This window comes from Microcaecilia unicolor, chromosome 3 (assembly GCF_901765095.1).
Source record: "Microcaecilia unicolor chromosome 3, aMicUni1.1, whole genome shotgun sequence".
In the NCBI taxonomy this organism is placed as follows: domain Eukaryota; kingdom Metazoa; phylum Chordata; class Amphibia; order Gymnophiona; family Siphonopidae; genus Microcaecilia; species Microcaecilia unicolor.
In genome coordinates this window covers 14,572,111-14,593,723 of record NC_044033.1, presented here as the reverse complement: position 1 = coordinate 14,593,723, position 21,613 = coordinate 14,572,111, and the positions used below count along the sequence as shown (strand labels likewise).

At 47.7% G+C, this 21,613-nt stretch overlaps 1 protein-coding gene across 1 annotated transcript in view; it reads right to left on the bottom strand.

The window, feature by feature from the left end:
• The window catches only part of LOC115467384 (glucagon-like peptide 1 receptor), a 166,154-nt gene that overhangs the window by 22,115 nt on the left and 122,426 nt on the right, over positions 1 to 21,613 (bottom strand). The window contains 3 exon segments of the mRNA XM_030199257.1: positions 10,212 to 10,350; positions 10,809 to 10,897; positions 19,910 to 19,979. Coding sequence (XP_030055117.1) covers positions 10,212 to 10,350; positions 10,809 to 10,897; positions 19,910 to 19,979 — 298 coding nt within the window.

Below are 21,613 nucleotides of genomic sequence, written 5' to 3'. Positions count from 1 at the left end.
TTAGGTGTCGATCAATAGTAACTCCAAGAATTTTTAAGGTGTCCGAAATTGGGAGATTCAGTTTTGGTGTGTTAATGGTGGTGAACTTGTTCGTGTTATGTTGGTAGGTGAGTATTAGGCATTGAGTTTCAGCTGAATTCCTGCCTCAGTCCATAATTTAGATGTTTATTGTAAGGGGAGGTTGGTAGGAGGGAATGAATGACTCCATTCCTCTGATGTCTATAAAGAACAGTGGTGTAACTATGAGTGGGCCTGGGTGGGCACAGGCCCACCCATTATTGGCTCAGGTCCATCCTGTGTGGCCTTCAAAATAGTTCAGCAATGGCTGCCTCACTCTCCTCTCTCCCTCTCCTTCACCCCCCAGACCTGGCATTTGCCTTCCGCCTGCAGCTCCACAACACACCCCTTCCCAGTTCTACCTCAGCAGCTCCCCTTTGCCACACCCTGCCCTCACTGACATCACTTCCTGTTTCCTCCCTGGTAGGACTCGGCAGAGGGAAGCCTGCGGGGCTGGCCAGGCAGTGGATGTACACAGCTGCTGTCAAACGTACTGAGCTATGGGGGTAGTTTCAGAGAGGGGGGGAGATGTTGGGCCTTGGGGAGGAGGGAATGCTGGATCTGGGAGCAGAGGAGGGAGGGATTTTAGAAGGCCCACCCATCCAAACTCTGGACCCACCCAAAATGAAAGGCCTGGCTACGCCGCTGATAAAGAACGCCCATTAGAGGTAAGCATTATCGAAAGCATCACAGCATAGTCTATGCTTCACTGGTCATTTAGAGCAGGTGAGACATTTTTTTTTGATTGGTCTGTGAGGCAATGTCCCAATTCCTAAAGATGGAAAACAAATGGAGCAGATCGTAGGCAAACAAAACAAGATTTATTAATATAACCCAATTACAGTATATGTATACACGCACAAAAACAGCCCGACACAGGCCGTGTTTCGCCCAACAGGGCTGCTTCAGGGGCTACACAGTAGCATTCTCAGAGATACGTGACTGTCGGATTGACTCTATGTCAGCATTCTGCTTTGTGGCATTTCTGATCCAGCTGTTTTTTGAATCAAGATGATCTACTTTATATTCATTACAGTATATTGAGCACATATCTATTATACTTCATAGTAAAGGATTACTGTGTAGCCCCTGAAGCAGCCCTGTTGGGCGAAACATGGCCTGTGTCGGGCTGTTTTTGTGCGTGTATACATATACTGTAATTGGGTTATATTAATAAATCTTGTTTTGTTTGCCTACGATCTGCTCCGTTTGTTTTCCATCTTGGAGATCGCAGACCGTCTGCCTCTGTGCTTTCTTGGACCTCCCCCCCCCCCCAATTCCTAAAGATGCTGAGGGCAGTTGGCTCATCTGGGTACTACTTTTGGTGTCTGATCGCTAACAGAGTCTGTCTGCTAATCAGTGGCTCTGTCCTGAAAGGCTCTCTGCTTCAAACTCACATTGAGAGGCCGAGATTCCAAATTTTGACTGCTTCTCATCAGAGTCAGGGATGCCACACCACCTTGTTTATTGATGTAAAACATCGCACCATCGTGGTCCGTTTTGATTTTGACTATCTTGTCTTTGAGCCATTGATGTAATGTATGGAGAGCGTGGAAAATGTATTCAAAGTTCTGATATGCAGACTTTGTTTTGGCAACTGTCCCTCAGTCTGGAGATGAAGGTGTGCCCCTCATCCCATCAATGAGGCATCTGTTAGGGTTACTTGGGTTCGTGGTTTCTTGAAAGGCAACCCTCCTTCGGGTTCTGTAGTTTGTACCGTCACTGGAGCGAACACCACATCTCTGTTTTTCTGGATACTGGATGTGGAAGCGGATTCCATTGGCGTCTGATTCCACTGGAGAGGCTGCAATCTCAGTCTTGCTAATTCCTTTCAGATCCAGGGAAATCACCCAATCGTTTTTTCGGAGGTGTGACAGAATTGTGCAGAGAAACTAAGGGCTCTGTTTACTATGCTTGCAGTATAGGTGCGCTAAAGTTTTTAGCGCGCGCTGACTAAAAATGCTAGCACACCTTGGTAAACAGGGCCCTAAGAGTGTGTGTCTGTGTATGTGTGGGGGGTGGGGGGTTGGGTGGAGAGAGTTGAAGCACCACTGACTTGTTTACTTGTTCCATTAGATTGATCTGCCCCTGCTGTTGCAACAGGACATAGTACTTTAATCAGGGGCGTAGCCAGACCGGCGGGAGGGGGGTCCAGAGCCCGAGGTGAGGGGGCACATTTTAGCCCCCCCCTGGCACCGCTGACACCCCCGCCATTGCCGACACCTCCCGCCGCCGCCTGCACCGCCACCAACAACTGTGACCCCCCCCCCGCCGACAACCCTCTTGACCCTGCCCACCGTCGCCTACCTTTGCTGGCGGGGGACCCCAACCCCCAACAGCCGAGGTCCTCTTCATCCTTCGTTCTGTTTCTGAGACTGATGTCCTGCACGTTGTACATGCAGAACGTCAGACTCACAGAAACAGAACGAAGCCTTGCGATCTGCAGGGCTTCGTTCTGTTTCTGTGAGTCTGACGTCTGCACGTTGTACGTGCAGGGCGTCAGACTGAGAAACAAAACAAAGGAAGAAGACTTCGGCTGGCGGGGGTTGGGGTCCCCCGCCAGCAAAGGTAGCAGACGGCGATGACGGGTTGGCGCCGGGAGGGGGGTTGAGAGGGTCGTCGGCAGGGGGTCCAGGGCCAAATCTACGGGGGCCCAGGCCCCCTTGGCCCCATAGTAGCTACGCCCCTGCTTTCCATGAGCCTACTTGGGACAATGTTTGGTTCCCGCTGCTCTCATGGGGAACTGGTTCAGGTGCCTAAGGTGATTCTGCATCTAGTTTGATGTTTTGTGGACACCCTCAGTGAAAAGTCCTTTGGAATGTGCAGTTCTTGTAATTTTGTTTTAAAATTGTACCACCGTTTTAAAATACTTTCTATAAAGAGTTGTGATCACGCATGAAAGGACTAAAGCGTGAACTGTACAAGCATTGAGTACGGTACCCACCAGGGAAGCTGAAAAGATTTCCTGAGTGTAAACACAGGACCCCTTTTACTAAGCCATGTAAGCGTCTACGTGCGCCAAAATGGACTTACTGCCCAACTACCGGGTGGCTCTTGCGGTAATTTCATTTTTGGCGTGCGTCTGAAATGTATTTTTTATTTTCTGGCACGCGTAGCGGACATGCGCCAAGTGGCATCTGACACATGTAGGTCATTACCGGCCAAATCTTTTACCGCTAGGTCTATGGCTGGCGGTAAGGTCTGAGACCCAAAATGGATGCGCAGCAATTTTGATTTTGCTGCACATCCATTGGGTGGGGGTGGGGGGGGGGGAGGGGAAGAGAGGCCTTTTATGCAGGCACGCTGAAAAATAATTCTGCGCAGGCCCAAAACCTGCGCCTACACTACCGCAGGCCACTTTTTACCACGGCTTAGTAAAAGGACCCCACAGCGCGCAAAGTCCAGTTTCAGGCAACGAAAATGACATCGACCAAATGTGGATCTAATCTCTACTTTGTCCGCAGAGAAAATCTCAGTCGCCTGCAGGCTGCAGCAGTCTCTCACGCTGATCACATCATTTCAGCTCTGGGTTTGCGGAAGTTTTCTGGAGCACCAGGGAGTTTAACATCCCCTCCCACGGACCATAAACTTCTCCTAATAGCCTTCCTTCCTGCACCATGCCACCCCTCTCTCTATACAGTCTTCACCTGAGAAATGACATGTCTCTGCATCATGACTCTCTATTTTCTGTTCAATTCAGTGCAAGCCATATCGAACTGAGTTTCCAACTTGTATGATTGTAGGGTACAAATACAGGGAGTGGAGGAGTGGCCTAGTGGTTAGGGTGGTGGACTTTGGTCCTGGGGAACTGAGTTCAATTCCCACTTCAGGCACAGGCAGCTCCTTGTGACTCTGGGCAAGTCACTTAACCCTCCATTGCCCCATGTAAGCTGCATTGAGCCTGCCATGAGTGGGAAAGCATGGGGTACAAATGTAACAAAAAGAAAATAGATACTATTGGAGATGCTACATGGAATAGCAACATTCCATGTAGACTGCGCAGGCTTCTGTTTCTGTGAGTCTGATGTCAGACTCACAGAAGCCTGCGTGACCACATTGGTGATCTGATCTGCAAGGGCCGACTTCTACGTGGAATGTTGCTAGTGAAATAGCAACATTCCATGTAGAATCTCAAATAGTAGCAACAGTGGAGGAGTGGCCTAGTGGTTAGGGTGGTGGAGTTTGGTCCTGGGGAACTGAAGAACTGAGTTCGATTCCCGGCACAGGCAGCTCCTTGTGACTCTGGGCAAGTCACTTAACCCTCCATTGCCCACCGCATAGAGCCTGCCATGAGTGGGAAAGCGTGGGGTACAAATGTTAAATAAATGTACAACTCAGAGCACTGAAATCTCTGTGCTGCTAATGAAAACAATAATTTGTGTGCAGGCAGCAGTCACGAATCTGCTTTTGTTTTAAAGTAAAATGCTTTATTTTTTTAAACCCTGGCATGTCACATTACGAACAAGCTGGAAATAGTTTGAAACAGAATGATACCTGTGAATCTTGGGATTATTATTCTTGACTTAGGAGACCTTTTACTTAGCCGCGTGAACGTCTGTGCGTGCCCAACGTGCACCAAAATGGAGTAACCGCACGGCTACCGAGGGGCTGTTGCGGTAATTTCATTTTTGCGCGTGTAGGTCATTACCGCTCGGTTACCGTGTGAGAATTTACCGCTAGGTCAATGGCTGGCGGTAAGGTCGCAGACCCAAAATGGACGGCAATTTTGATTTTGCCCCACGTCCATTTTTGGCAAAAATTTTAAAGAAGGCCTTTTTTTACAGGTGCGCTGGAAAACGGATTGGCGCCAGTGATGTAGCTAGGTGGGGCGCCAGGGGAGCGGCCACTCCCCCAAACGGAGTTCTGCCGGCGCCTATTTTTTTTTCATTCTGTGGCACTGAAAATGTGCGCCGGCGGAAGTCCGCTCTCGCTCCCCCCGCGCCGTCAACCTGGCTCATCCTGGCTCCGCTTCTGATTGGCGCATACCCCAAACCTGCGCCTACACTACCACAATCCATTTTTCAGCGCACCTTAGTAAAAGGACCCCTTATGCTTTTTATTCAAAACTTACCATAATAGTCTGAAAGAAAGATCTTCAAGATCAAGGTAATGAGAAGATTAAAGGAACTGTTGACAGAAGATATATATATAAGCACATAAGCACTGCCACGCTGGGAAAAGACCAAAGGTCCATCAAGCCCAGCACTCTGTCTCCGACAGCGGCCAATCCAGGCCCCAAGAACCTGGCAAAAACCCAGAATTTAATAACGATCAATGGACTTTTCCTTCAGGAATCTGTCCAGACCCCCTTTAAACTCAGCAAGGCCAGTTGCCATCACTACCTTTAGAAAAGTTGTGCAGAAGACACTTATTACATCATTGCTTGACTCAGGGGCGTAGCCAGACCTTGGCGGGAGAGGGGTCCAGAGCCCGAGGTGGGGAGGCACAGTTTAGTATGCTGATGACTCCCCGCCACTTTCAACCCCCCCCCCCCGCCGCCGACCCTCCCCCGCCACTTTCGACCCCCTCCCACTGCCGACCCTCCCCCGTCGCCAGGTACCTTTGCTGACGAGGGTCCCCAACCCCTGCCAGACGAAGTCTTCTTCAGCGCCGGTCTCCGGCGCATTCGCTGATCTGTTTCTGTGAGTCCTGACTCACAGAAACAGATCAGCGAACGAGCCGGAGACCGGTACTGAAGAAGACTTCGGCTGGCGAGGGTTGAGGTTCCCCACCAGCAAAAGTACCTGGAAGCGGCGGGGGGGTCGAAAGTGGGGGAGGAGGGTCAGCGGCGGGGGGGGGGAGGGGTCAAAAGTAGAGGGGGCCAGGGCTAAATCTGTGGGGGCCCATGCCCCCGTGGCCCCATCTAGCTACGCCCCTGGTTTGACTACTGTAATTCTCTGCTGCCGGGGATTCCGGTTAATTTACTTAAAACATTACAATTAGCACAGAATGCAGCGGCACTTCAAGGTTTAACCATATCTCTCCCTGTTTTCAAATCTATGCTGAAAACCCACCTTTTCACCACTGCTTTTGGCTCCTAGCCATTACTCAATTGCCCATTCCCTTGTTCCTTCTCACCCAGTACTTCCCTCGCCCTTAATTGTCTTGTCTGTCTGTATTTTTAGATTGTAAGCTCTACTGAGCAGGGACTGTCTCTCTGTGTCAGGTGTTCAGCGCTGCGTGCGTCTGGTAGCGCTATACAAATGCTAATAATAATAATAATCTCTCCAGTGTTGCAAAGACTACATTGGCTTCCAGTTACAGGGGAAATACAATTTAAGACCCCAATGTGTATTTTAAAAATGTCGAGGGGCCCTTTTACAGAGCGGCGGTAAGCCCAACGGGGGCTTACCGCTCCTCTTTTGGGACTACCGCCGGCCCAATGCAGCCGCATGCGGTAGTCCCACCCTGAACGCACGCCACTGCCAGTGGAAAAAGAAAACCCACAGAAATGGCCTGTGGGGCGGTAATTGGGCGTTGCCGCATGTTGCCCGGTTACTGCCAGGTTAGTGCGGGAGTCCTTAGGATACCTGTTGCATGGCTATGTGGTAAGAGCGTGCTGGGGGCTTTTTTATCCGCTGGGTAAAAAGGACCCTGTCGTGCGGGAAAAATAAGTACATAAGTACATAAGTAATGCCATACTGGGAAAAGACCAAGGGTCCATCGAGCCCAACATCCTGTCCACGACAGCGGCCAATCCAGGCCAAGGGCACCTGGCAAGCTTCCCAAAACGTACAAGCATTCTATACATGTTATTCCTGGAATTGTGGATGTTTCCCAAGTCCATTTAGTAGCAGTTTATGGACTTGTCCTTTAGGAAACCGTCCAACCCCTTTTTAAACTCTGCTAAGCTAACCGCCTTCACCACTTTCTCCGGCAATGAATTCCATAGTTTAATTATACGTTGGGTGAAGAAAATTTTTCTTCAATTTGTTTTAAATTTACTACACTGTAGTTTCATCGCATGCCCCCTAGCCCTAGTATTTTTGGAAAGCGTGAACAGACGCTTCACATCCACCTGTTCCACTCCACTCATTATTTTATATACCTCTATCATGTCTCCCCTCAGCCGTCTCTTCTCCAAGCTGAATAGCCCTAGCCTCCTTAATCTTTCTTCATAGGGAAGTTGTCCCATCCCCGCTATCATTTTAGTCGCCCTTCGCTGCACCTTTTCCAATTCTATTATATCTTTCTTGAGATGCGGCGACCAGAATGCCAGTGCAGGGCCCTTTCCCCCGTAGCTTGGTAAAAGGGCCTCTGAATAATGAAGTCCCTCTGCAGCAAGCAATAGCTGCATTGCCCACTTTATTCAGCAGAAAAATACCGGGGGCGCTAGTGAGCAGCCGGTTAAGATGGATGCCTGATTCCTCACTTCCCACCAACAGTTCTAGAAAATCACACAGACTAACGCTTTAAGAGCGAATGACTTCTACAATCAGCTTTACAATACGTATCAAGCATGTCAGGATCTAAATCATCAAAATCAGATTCCTGCACCTCCACTGCTTCTGGATCAAAAAGATCAAGGTTAGATCCACCGACGCCAGAGAAAATGGCGCGCCGCTGGGGAAACATCCTCCTGCACTAACAAAGGCAGTTTTAGAAGAACTCCGAGCACTGCAGGAACTCTCTTCAAAACATTATGAGACAACTTGCGATTTAAAGATCGAAATTTCATCCATCACCATTTCTCTCTCTGCATTCCAAACACGAGCGGAGGACTTAGAAAAACGGCATGACCAAACAGCTTTGCAAATCTCCCAACTACAAGAAACAATGGCGACCCGTTTCAGGAAAGCAGCAGAAAAATACCTATTAGATGTCCCTGTCATCCAAACAGATCAGATTAGACAATTATAGATTACGGATGTTCTATATAGAGGGCACTCGACGGTGGAATATGCTTCCTGAACAGCTGCATAAAATGGAAAATGATTTACAATTTCAAAAAGGGCTCAAAGCTCTCCTGTTCCAACAGGCATTTAACTAAAGCTATAACTATGTCAGAGAATTGGGTAGTTTTTACATTTGTTCTTATTTACAATTGTAAACATTTTTTTTGTTTGTTGTTCTTTGTGAGACATTTAAACTGTGGTTATGTATGTGATATTGTAAACCACTTAGTACATAGTAACATAGTAGATGGCGGCAGAAAAAGACCTGCACGGTCCATCCAGTCTGCCCAACAAGACAAACTCATAAGTGCTACTTTTTGTGTATACCCTACTTTGATTTGTACCTGTCCTCTTCAGGGCACAGACCGTATAAGTCTGCCCAGCACTATCCCCGCCTCCCAACCACCAGCCCCGCCTCCCATCACCGGCTCTGGCACAGACCGTATAAGTCTGCCCAGCACTATCCCCGCCTCCCAACCACCAGCCCCGCCTCCCACCACCGGCTATGGCACAGACTGTATAAGTCTGCCTAGCACTATCCCCGCCTTCCAACCACCAGCCCCGCCTCCCACCACCGGCTCTGGCACAGACCGTGTAAGTCTGCCCAGCACTCTCCCTGCCTCCCAACCACCAGCCCCGCCTCCCACCACCGGTTCTGGCACAGACCGTATAAGTCTGCCCAGCACTATCCCCGCCTCCCAACCACCAGCCCCGCCTCCCACCACCGGCTCTGGCACAGACCGTATAAGTCTGCCCAGCACTATCCCCGCCTCCCAACCACCAGCTCCACCACCCAATCTCGGCTAAGCTCCTGAGGATCCATTTCTTCTGAACAGGATTCCTTTATGTTTATTCCACGCATGTTTGAATTCCATTACCATTTTCCTTTGTCCAGAATAATAGAGGCCAGCGGTCAATTTCATGGTATTGCTGCTAGGTATCAGGTGAACCTTAGTCATGTGATGAGAAATCAGTCAATTGAGTCTCTTCTTTCCTACCCAAGAAGGTTTTTCTAACAGAATTACAGCCCTCCACAGCCTCCTTTGAAACTTTGACGGATGACACCATGCGCTATGAATTTATTCACTGGATCTAGAATGAATCTGCAGAATAAAAACATGACTTTTCCTCATCCATCATCTACACTGTGAAGGAAAAAAAATCAGTTCATTCACACAGTACCTGGAAGGAGGTGAAGGAGAGCTCAAAGATCAGTTTAATGTAGCGCAGCGCGCCCTTGGCATGCTCGTCCGTTAGAAAAGCAAAGACGACTTCGTGTGTCCCCAAGAGAGGGATCAGCGTTAGAATGGACGGCCAACCTGTTAAAAACCCCCCTTCTCCCCCACTGCTAACTCCCGGCTCCATTCCTTCTATCTCGCTGCTCCCTATGCCTGGAATAGACTCCCTGAGCCAGTACGTCAGGCTCAATCTCTGGCTGTCTTCAAGTCTAGGCTTAAAGCCCACCTCTTTGCTACTGCTTTCGACTCCTAACCATGACTCTCTTACTCAACACCCTCACTTATCACCCCTACCACTGCAATTTCCCCACCCCTAGCTGTCTGTTCATTTGTCCAATTTAGATTGTAAGCTCTGTTGAGCAGGGACTGTCTTTTCATGTTAATTTGTACAGTGCTGCCTAAGTCTAGTAGCGCTATAGAAATGTTTAATAATAGCAAGTATAGGACAGTCAAGCCATTGTGACATCACTGATGAGGTTGGCTCTTAGGCATTGGTGGACTGAGGCATTATGACATCACAATGTCAGCTCTGGTTAAATCACGCAGCTCCTCAGTACCTTTCCGCTCTCATCTCTCCCTACACTCCTCCCCGTGAACTCCGTTCGCTGGGTAAATGTCTCCTGTCGTCCCCCTTCTCCCCCACTGCTAACTCCCGGCTCCGTTCCTTCTAGCTCGCTGCTCCCTATGCCTGGAATAGACTCCCTAAGCCAGTACGTCAGGCTCAGTCTCTGGCTGTCTTCAAGTCTAGGCTTAAAGCCCACCTCTTTGCTACTGCTTTCGACTCCTAACCATGACTCTCTTACTCAACACCCTCACTTATCACCCCTACCACTGCAATTTCCCCACCCCTAGCTGTCTGTTCATTTGTCCAATTTAGATTGTAAGCTCTGTTGAGCAGGGACTGTCTTTTCATGTTAATTTGTACAGCGCTGCCTAAGTCTAGTAGCGCTATAGAAATGTTTAATAATAGTAGTAGTAGTACACTGTAAAGGAAAAAAAAATCAGTTCATTCACACAGTACCTGGAAGGAGGTGAAGGAGAGCTCAAAGAACAGTTTAATGTAGCGCAGAGCGCCCTTGGCATGCTCGTCCGTTAGAAAAGCAAAGACGACTTCGTGTGTCCCCAAGAGAGGGATCAGCGTTAGAGTGGACTTGGCCAACCTGTTAAAAACCAAAGGCAACAGTAAAAGCACAAGACAATTCACATGATTGCAATTCCCTTTACCCCCAAAAGACCGAAGACAAGCAGTGAGTAATGGTAAAAGGATACTCATCCTGGGTTGCCTGGTTGATAGTTCCGTACATTAGCCATTAAACTCCACAGGCAGCCCTTTGCAGAACCCAGCCAGGACAGATAAGAGGCATCTGACCTACCAAACTGTGTGAGGTGAAGGAGGAGGACTCAAAATGAAAACTTTGCCAGCCACCTTAGACATGTCAGAAGACACGCATGGCGGTGGAACCTTACAGCTCCACTGCATCGGTCAGTGAGCCTTATGCAAAGACCTTCCTCATTCTCTCTTCACCAAATTGATTGAGAATTACTAATTCCCATTGGTAAAGGTGAGTAAATAGGAGACAGCAGGGTGCACGTGGTAATTGTCGATCAAACGACTCACCGACATTTTGTGTCCGTTTTGCACATTAAATTTGCTTGCAGTTTGGATATGATGATACAGATCACCCTGATAAAGATGAGAAAGTTCACCTGCCACATTGGGAAGAGACAATCACAGCGTGAAATTCATGCACTGGCCCACAGACTTCACTAAGGTTCAGTGATAGGTGGGTGGTAAAAACAGATCCCAGTGTGTGAACGGAATCATGAGTAAGCAGTTTCCAAACCTGTCATAGGCTAATTGAACTGGTAATGCACGTTAATCATCACTGGATAACACTTATTTCTCAGAAGTGGAGCAGAGCCAAGGTACGGGGCAAGCTATGCATCATCGGTCTCTTTCACACTTCCGGGGACATGCTGGTATTTTTTTTCTCTCCAACCACGGCATTACAAAACTATAAGATGGTCAGGATTTGGCAGGACAATACAATCAAATACGCATCCAATCCCAGGCATTTCTATGGGTCTTAAGCTGTGTTTCTGTCTGCTATGCCTCCTGGCTCTCACAAGTGCTGCATTAGCTCTGCTCTGCAGAGTAAAATTATTGTAACCAGGGGCATAGCTACGTGGGGCCACGGGGGCCTGGGCCCCTGTAGAATTGGGTCTGGATCCCCCTGCCGACGACCCTCTCGACCCCTCTCCCGCCGCCGACCCTCCCCCACCGTCGCCGTGGGCTACTCTTGCTGGTGGGTGACCCCAACCCCCACCAGCCGAGGTCCTCTTGCTTCCCGCGGAAGGCTTTGTTCTGTTTGTGAAACGTGCAGGACGTCAGACTCACAGAAACAGAACGAAGCCTTGCGCTGGAAGCAAGAGGACCTCGGCTGGCGGGGATTGGGGTCCTTCGCCAGCAAAGGTAGGCGATGACGGCGGTGGTGGTGAGGGAGGGTTGTCGGCTGGAGGAGGGGTTGAGAGGGTTGTCGGCATGGGGGACAAAGTTGGTGGTGGCGGCAGCGGCGGCGGGGGGATCGGCCAGCAATGGCAGGGGGGGGGGTCGGCGTTTAAAAGCATGTGGTATGGTGATCAATAAGGTTGGTCTCAGTTGACGGACAACAGCTGATACAAACGTTTAGAAGCACGTGGTATGGTGATCAATGAGGTTGGTCTTTAAAAAGACCTTTTTCAAAAAAACTTGCGTACGCTGACATTTCAATTGTCTACGAGCACGTTTTTTCGAAAAAGGTCTTTTTAAAGACCAACCTCATTGATCACCATACCACGTGCTTCTAAACGTTTGTATCAGCTGTTCTCCGTTGACTGAGACTCCTGATGCAGGCCTAATGGCCGAAACACAACGTTTGTGTCGAGTCTTCTTTCATCAAGAATCCATCCCTCCAGTCTTTGGTTTTCCTTGGTCAAACATCCCACTTTCTCCCATACCTGTATTCTCTCGTGGGGCGTTCGAGTTCTCCGCTTGTGGTGGATTATCTGGACATGTGCCACTTTTAACAAGCAGGGCTGTGTGGTATGTGCTGAAAGGGGTTCATTCTTAGCCCACTGCAACCTTTATCCAAAAGAAATGGAGCAGTCCGATGCTAACGTTCCATAACACAGCTCCTCCAAAACGTGATATTACGTGATCTTCCAAAAAAGCAATTTGAGGGTCCTTTTACTAAGCTACATAAGCGTCTATGCGCACCCGTGTGCCAAAATGGACTTACTGACCGACTATCGCATGGCTCTTGCGGTGATTCCATTTTTGGCGCACGTCCGCTACGCGCGTCTGAAAAATATATATATTTTTCTGGCACACGTAGGTCATTACCGCCCAAATTCTTTACCATTAGGTTTGGCGGTAAGGTCTCAGACCCAAAATGGACGCGCGGCAATTTTGATTTTGCCACCTGTCCGTTTTCGGCAAAAAAAGGCCTTTTTTACAGGTGCGCTGAAAAATGATTCTGCAGACGCCCAAAACCCGCACCAACACTACCGCAGGCCATTTTTCAGCGTGCCTTTGTAAAAAGGACCCCATGATTTCTTCCTGGCATCTTAAGGAATCCCAAGATCCTGTCTTCTATAGCAGATCACAATTACATCTCAACGTCTCTCCATTAAATACTGACCAAATATGGACAGGGAAAGTTTCCACTTGTGCAGTCTGTGTGTCTCCTTCCCAGGAATGACTCTCTCTTTTCTCCTGCAGTCTCTCCTCCCACCCAGTACTAAGGAAGACATCACACAAGGCCACTCCTTATACCTTTTCATCATGAGAGAGGATGGGATTCGATATACTGCCTTTTCTGTGGTTACAATCAAGGCAGTTTACGTATTATATACAGGTACTTATTTTGGACTTGAGGCAATGGAGGGTTAAGCAACTTGCCCAGAGTCACAAGGAGCTACAGTGGGAACTGAACCCGGTTTCCCTGGTTCTGAGGCTGCTGCGCTATTAGGCTGCTTCTCCAAGAACCAGTGGCGTAGCTACATGGGGGCCACAGGGGCCTTGGCCCCATAAAATTTCCTCTGTGCCCTGGTTTTGCTGGCAGGGGTCCCCAACCCCTGCCAGGTAAAGCCTTGTCCAGCGCTGGTCTCCGGCGCCGCCACGTTGCCTGCCCTTTCTTCCCCCTCACATCCTGCATGCTCCTTTTAGTGAAGTTGAGCATGCTCAGTTTCACTAAAAGGAGCATTCAAGACGTGAGGGGCTAGAGAGAGCAGGGCAGGCAATACGGCGGCGCTGGAGACCGGCGCTGGACAAGGCTTCAGCTGGCGGAGGTTGGGGACCTCCGCTAGCCAAGGTATTTGCTGCAGCAGTGGGTGGGGACAGAACGGCAGTGGGAGGGTGGTGAGGCAGTGGGAGGGCAGGCCAAAAGTGCCCCCCCCCCACCTCGAGATCTAGCTGCGCTTCTGTCATGAACCCTCATAAACTCAAAGCTACATCTTACACCTTCTCAAAACAGAAAATTGTTGCTGCTAGGGGATTCCATTATCAAAGGCATTAAATTTGGAACACAGTTCAAGAGGCCCAACTAAGTGAAATGCCTCCCAGGATCCTCAGCTACCAGGAGTACCAGGCAAATACTGACTATAATCAGAGAAGAGGCTAATAATTCTAATTCTGATGTTGTTATCCATCTGGGAACAAACGATCTGACCAAAAATACCACACGTAGCACAGAGAGCTTTCCAGGAGCTGGGGGAAGGGTTAAAGCCTTTGGTACAGACTGTAGCTTTTCCTGAAGTACTACCTACCTATGGAAAGGGAGAGAAAAGATGGCAAATTACTGAGAACTTCAATAGGTGGATGGGAGATTTCAACCTGTCGGATGCAGCTTGGAACATTCCATGTGTGAAACTGGAAAGAAGTAGAGAGATCGTGGATGCCTTTCAAAGTGCTCCGTTCAGACAATCGGTGACGGAACCCACGAGGGAAGGAGCAGCACTGGATGCGGAGCTCACAAATGAGGAGAGTGTGTCCAAATGTACGAGTGGGTGTCCACCTGGGCAGTAGCGATCATCAAACCGTTTGGTTTGACATAACAACTAAAGAGGAGGGCAGCTACACAAAACTCAAAGTCTTGGATTTCCAACGTGCTGACCTTAGTAAAGCGGGGGAATACCTGAAGAAAGAGCTGATGGGCTGGAACAACAAAAGAGAAGTGGAAAGAAACTTGGTCCAGACTGAAAAGAGCTGTAAAATTGGCTACCGACCTTTACGTGATGAGAATAAATAAAAGCAGAAGAAAGAGGAAACCCGATATGGTTCTCCAAACAAGTGGCCGAGAAAATAAAGGCAAAATAGTTGGCGTTCATGAAATACAGAAAAACTCAACAAGGGGGACACAGAAAAGAATACCGGCTGAAATTGAAAGAGAGCTATATGGCTGGTGAAAGGAGAAGCAGAAGAAATGACTAGAAATGTAAGGAAGTGTGACAAGAATTTTTCCAGGTATATTAGTGAAAGGAGGAAGGCTAAAAATGGAATTGTAAGACTGAAATATGCTGTGGACTATTTTTATTTATTATTTGTTTATTAGGATTTATTTAACAACGAAGGAATTCACTCAAGGCGTTGTACTCAAGAATAAGTCAAACATAAGCAATAGACAATTACAACAGTAAAAATATTCAAACAACAATATAAGGTATGGCGTGGAGGGGCATAATTGAACGAAAACGTCTATCTCCATGGGCGTTTATCTCCGAGAACGGGTCCATGAAGGGGCGGACCCAACCGTATTTTCGAAAAAAATAGACGTCCATGTTTTATTCGACAATTTGTGAGCTGGGCGTTTTTGCTTTTCAGCGATAATGGAAAATGAAAGCGCCCAGCTCAAAAACGAATAAATCCAAGGCATTTGTTCGTGGGAGGGGCCAGGATTTGTAGTGCACTGGTCCCCCTCACATGCCAGGACATCAACCGGGCACCCTAGGGGGCACTTTTACAAAAACAAAAAAAAAGGTAAAAGAGCTCCCAGGTGCATAGCACCCTTCCCTTGTGTGTTGAGCCCCCCCAAATCCCCCTCAAAACCCACTGCCCACAAGTCTACACCATTACTATGGCCCTAAGGGGTGAAGGGGGGCACCTACATGTGGGTACAGTGGGTTTGGGGGGGTTGGACGACTAAGCATTAAGCAGCACAATTGTAGCAGGTAGGGGGGGGGATGAGCCTGGGTCCACCTGCCTGAAGTCCACTGCACCCCCTAACAACTGCTCCAGGGAGGTGGGTATGACATTTGATGGTGAAAATAAAAAGTTGTGAAACATCATTTTTTTGTGGTGGGAGGGGGTTAGTGACCACTGGGGGAGTCAGGGGAGGTCATCCCTGATTCCCTCTGGTGGTAATCTGGTCATTTAGGGCACTTTTTGGGGCCTTATTTGTGAAAAAACAGGGTCCAGGAAAAGTGCCCTAAATTCTAGCTACAAACGCATACCGTGTTTCCCCGAAAATAAGACACTGTCTTATATTAATTTTTGCCCCCCAAAATGCGCTAGGTCTAATTTTCAGGGGCTGTCTTATTTTTCGGGGAAACATCGGGGTTGGATCGGGGTTGGCCCGCCCACCCTCCGTCGCTCCCGGAACTAACCTTAAACGCCTCCTTTCACCTTCGCAGCAAGCAACAGCAGGGCAGGCCACTCCTTCCTTCCGTGTCCCGCCCTCACCTGACGTAACATCCGCGAGGGCGGGGCACGGAAGGAAGGAGAGGTCTTCCCTGCTGCTGCTTGCTGCGAAGGTGAAAAGAGGCGTTTAAGGTTAGTTCCGGAAGCGACGGAGGGTGGGTGGAGGGGGGCCCGGCGACCTCGGGTGGGGGGGGGGGGGCAGCCCGGGGGCAGGCTTGTCCGGCTCTCAGCGGCCCTGCTTTCAAACAAAAATTTGCTAGGTCTTACTTTCAGGGGAGGCCTTATAGCTACCAATTCAGGAAAATCTCTACTAGGTCTTATTTTTGGGGGATGTCTTACTTTCGGGGAAAACAGGGTACTTTTTTTCCATTATCGGCGAAAGGCGCCCATCTCTCCTCGGCCGATAACCACGCCCCAGTTCCACCTTCACCACGCCTCCGACACGCCCCCGTCAACTTTGTACGCTTCCGCGATGGAGTGCAGTTGAAAAACGTCCAAAATCGGCTTTCCATTATACCGATTTATTCGTTTTTGTGAGATAAACGTCTATCTCCCGATTTGGGTCGAAATCCAGGCGTTTTTCTCTTTCAGTTATAAGGTGGATAGTATACTACATCATAATGCCAACACAACACCCAATAAAAAATTTTAATAGACAGCATATGATGTAAGCAAAGATGGAACCTATAGATAGATATGACAGAGTAACAGGAGTAAGAAAATAAGGGACTAGTTAAAGAGTGGTGAGTGATGAGGAAAAGACCATACTAAACAAATGGTTCTTGAGAAGGACCACGATCGACTGACAAAGGGGAATAGAGTAGATATTGAGATGTTCACGGAAGAAAGTGTTTACGAGCAACTTGAAAAACTGAAGCCCGATAAAACCATGGGACTGGATAGGATCCTTTTCAGGATACTGAGGGAGTTCAGAGAGGTTCTGGTAGGGCCTCTTAAAGATTTGTTGAATAAATGTTTGGAGACAGGAGAGATTCCGCAGGATTGGACAAGAACGGATGTGGTCCTTCTTCACAAAAGTTGTGACAGAGAAGAAACGGGGCAACTACAGGCCAGTAAACCTCACTTTGGTGTAGGAAAATTAACGGAAGCGATGCTGAAGGAAAGAATAGTGAATTTCCTGGAATCCAATGAGTTACAAGATCCAAGGTAACGTGGTTTTACCAAAGGTAAATCATAAATCTGATTGACTGAATTCTTTGACTAGGTGACCAGAGAATTAGATCGAGGACATACACTAGATGTAATCTACTTGGATTTCTGTAAAGCCTTTGACACAGTTCCTCATAAGAGTGTTTTGAATAAATTCAACAGGCTGAAGATAGGACCCAATGTGGTGATTAGATACTGGTTGACAGACAGATGCCAGAGGGTGGTAGTTAATGGAATTCACTCAGAGGAAGGAAAGGTGAGTAGTGGAGTGCCTCAAGAATTGGTGCTGGGGCTGATTCTATTCAATATATTTGTGAGCAACTTTGCCAAAGGGTTAGAAAGTAATATTTGCCTTTTTGCGGATGATACCAAGACTTGCAACAGAGTGGAAACTCCGGAGGGCATGGACAACACGAAAAGGGATCTGCAAAAGTTAGAAAAATGGTTTAATGTTTGGCAATTAAAATTTAATGCAAAGAAATGCAGAACGATGCAGTTGGGGAGTAGAAATCCAAGGGAGCGATACATGCTAGGAGGTGAGAGGCTGATATGAACAGACCAGGAGAGGGACCTTGGGGTGATAGTGTCTGAGGATCTGAAGTTGACGGAACAGTGTGACAAGGTGATGGCTGAATTTCTGGTTGCATAGAGAGGCATAACCAGTAGAAGAAAGGAGGTGTTGATGGCCCCTGTACCAGTCGTTGGTGAGGCGTATTGTGTTCAGTTTGGAGGCCGTATGATGTAAAAAGACTTGAAGTTCAGAGGATGGTGCCAAAAGAGGTATGGGAAGAGACTGGAATACCTGAATATGTGTACCCTAGAGGAGAGGAGGGACAGGGGAGATATGATACAGACGTTTAAATACCTGAAAGTTATTAATATAGAAAAAATATAGATGAAGAAGCAGTAGAACTAGAGGACATGAATTGATGTTGGGTGGTAGACTACGATGTTAGCGGTCTCTCCTTTTGTAGTATTTATTTAGGTTATTATTATTATTATTATTGTATTTTTCTTTTGCATTTATAATGTTAATTTTTTTTCCTGTATTTTCTGGTAATGACCAGTTTCTTTGGTTGTGATCCTTGTAGAACCGCAAGGTCAATGATGGAATATAAGACATTATGTTACGTTATTTAGCATCCATGAATTTCCTCGCTTATTTACCTGCATACAAATTTACCCCCAATATTTAGGGGTCCTTTTACTAAGGCGCACTGAAAAATGGCTCGTGGTAGTATAGGCGCGGGTTTTGGGTGCATGCAGAATCATTTTTCAGCGCACCTGTAAAAAACGCCTTTTAAAAAAAGTTTTTTGCCAAAAATGGACGTGCGGCAAAATCAAAAATGCTGCGTGTCCATTTTGAGTCTGAGACCTTACTGCCAGCCATTGACCTAGCGGTAAAATCTCACATGGTAACCGGGTGGTAATGACCTACGCACGCCAAATGCCACTTGGCATGTGTCCGATAAGCACGGCAGAAAAAAATTATTTTTCGGCCGTACGTATTGGCCACATGGCAAAAATGAAATTACCACAAGAGCCACATGGTAGCCATGCGGTAACTCCATTTTGGCGCACATTGGGTACACGTCGATGCTTACACGGCTTAGTAAAAGAGCCCCTTAAAGACCACAGTGAGAGCTGATTTCAAACGCTGATTGTAGCATTTTAATTTGTACCCTAATATTCTGCGCTGGGCCAGACCAGGGGAACTGGGTTCAATTCCCACTGCAGTTCCATGTGACCTTGGGCAAGTCACTTAAGCCTCCACTGCCCCAGGTACAAATAACCTAGATTGTGAGTCCATTAGGGACAGAACAGTACCTGCAAAAATAGTATATGTAAACCACTTTGACTGTATCTACAGAAAGACGGTATATCAAGTGTGGAATAAACATATGGATGCTGAATATTCATGTGTAATGATGAAGTTATCCGGGTACCGCTGATATTCCGTGCTGAATATCGGCAGTGCTTGACTAACTTGCAGCCCTCCCTTGGCTCTGTCTCCAGACCTTCCCAGCAGTATCTAGGTAGTCAGTAAAGATTTTCAGCAGCATTAACCGGAGAACGCCAATGAAAATCAGCTCCAGCGAGCGGCACTTATCCAGGAAGGAACAACTTGTACCTGGATAAGTGTCACTGAATACTGTCCCCTTATTTTATAATCGTATCCATAGCACCAAATACATTTTCTGTTCATCTTTGTAGAATGTGTGTATTCCTCCAAAGCAGGGGCGTAGCCAGACAACAGATTTTGGGTGGGCCTAAGGAAGAAGTGGGTGGGCACCGATTGTTCTCTCTCCCCCGCCCCCAACCACCACTCAAAAAATATCTCAGCTGGTGGGAAAACGCTTCTTTCCACCTTGGCAGTCTGCAGCAGGCATGCGCTGAAAACTGAGCATGCGCAGGTGCCGTTATTGTGGAGAGTAGCGTTTTTGTTACCATCTGGAGGAAGTCTTCAGCTGGCTGAGCTTGGGATCCCACCAGCTACCACTAAACGTGTGCTACTGTTGGGTGGGCCTGAGCCCTAAGTGGGTGGGCCCCGGACCACCCAGGCCCACCTGTGGCTACGCCACTGCTCCAAAGGAAAGGGTGAAGTACCTCACTGTTCTAGCAGCAGAGTAATGATACACATAAATACGTGTGTCACACTTTGGCAGTGGTGTACCAAAGGGGGCGGTGGGGGCGGTCCGCCCCGGGTGCACGCCGCTGGGGGGTGCCGCGGCGCGCGCCTGCTCCTCCAAGTTTGCTAAACTTCGTTCGTTCGCTGCAGCTCCCTCTGCCCCGGAACAGGTTACAAACTTTTGCTCACAGTCCCTGGGAAGTTCCCAGCTGCGACAGCCCATTGGGCAATGGCGATCACTTACCCCAATTGCTATGAGGATGGGTAATCTAATGATGAGCCAGAAATTCATGTTATAGTTTTGAGTCCAGCAGCTGCAGGTAAAGAGAGAAAGAAGAGGGAGAAAATTCACATAGTACAGGAGTAAGATTCAGATGTGGGCATTTCAATGCAGCTCTGGTGTCATGATAATTAGTGGAGAGGATGGAAGTTTCAAACTGGGACTCTGCTGCAGCCCTCATACAATTCACAGCTACGGCAGGTCAGCTCGGACACTATCTGTTTTTCATTCATTCTCTCCGGGACAATCCTATTAGACACAGAAGGACAAAGACTGCAGATCTGAACAGTACAGCCCTACCTTACGTTTGTTCATCAAAGGACTAAGAAAGTGATTTCACAGACAATTCCACATAAGAGGCCATCCTGGCTCTACAGAGCTTAAAATCCATTCATACTGAACCATCATTCCAGATGGTTTCTAACTCTTACATAAACTTTCTTCCAGTAGATGCTAGAGAAATTTAAATTACAACATGGACTGCTGATGCACTAAAGACTATCTTTACCTAAACCTGATCCCAGAATGGTCTCATACATTTGAAACATGCATTGAAGCAGCACTGCAATGGAAAGTGGGGCAGCCCAGTGTTCAATTTGTTGGCTACCTTTCAAAGAGAAAGTTTTTAACCCAGGTCTTCTGGGTGGCAGCACAAAGCACTGCCATTGGTTCATTAGGCACATCCATGTTTTAGGGAGGGGCAAAACACCAGCACACACCAACAAAAAGGCCAATTCCCTACAAAGTCACATCCACAGAAACCAAGAAAATAAGGAAGAGACATTGGTCAACCAATAAACCAATATAGTCCAGAGGTAGGTTGCAACAAATTTATTAAGCAGATATCTGTTTAATAATAAATTTGTTGCCACCTACCTCTGGACTACATCAGTTTATTGGTTGGCCAATGTCCCTTCCCTGTTTTTTAGGGAGGGGAAAGCCGTTTTCAGAAGCCAAGTAATAAAGACCTGTACGATCCATCCAGTCCACCCAACAAGATAATCTCATTACACAAGGTATAATGTGATACTTCATATGTATAACTGATCTTGATTTGTCCTTGCCATTTTCAAGGCATAGACCATAGAGGTCTGCCCGGCATGGTCTTTTTTGTAAAACTTTTGAAGTTGTCATCGAAGCCCCTGAAAAGCTCCACTCCAACCCATGACTACATTACATTAACACTCTGTAAGCCACATTGAGCCTGCAAAAAGTTGGGAAAATGTGGGGTACAAATGCGATAAATAATAATAATAATAATAATCCAAATCTATTCAGCCACTATCAGGGTACAGACCGTAGAAGTCTGCCCAGCACTGGCCTTGTTCCCCAACTTCTGAAGCTGAATCTGTCCAGCCACGAGCTATCTGAAAATGGTCCACCCTTTCCCTTTCCCTGAGTAAAAGGACATCTGAGGAACAACAATGCACGCATTTTTATGGGGGCAAAAAAGGAGGAGGACTTGGAGGCAGGGGCTAGGTTGGAGGAAGTAACATTGCAGGGGAAAAATCAGGTGCAGATCTCTGTGGGTACTTTTTTGTAGGAATTTATATTTGTAATTGTGTAGGGAAAATTACCCCATAAAAGAAAAATATACGCTGACTGGAAAAGAATTTACCCCCATCATACAGAGAATTTTAATAGAAGAGGATGACCAGTGATGAGATC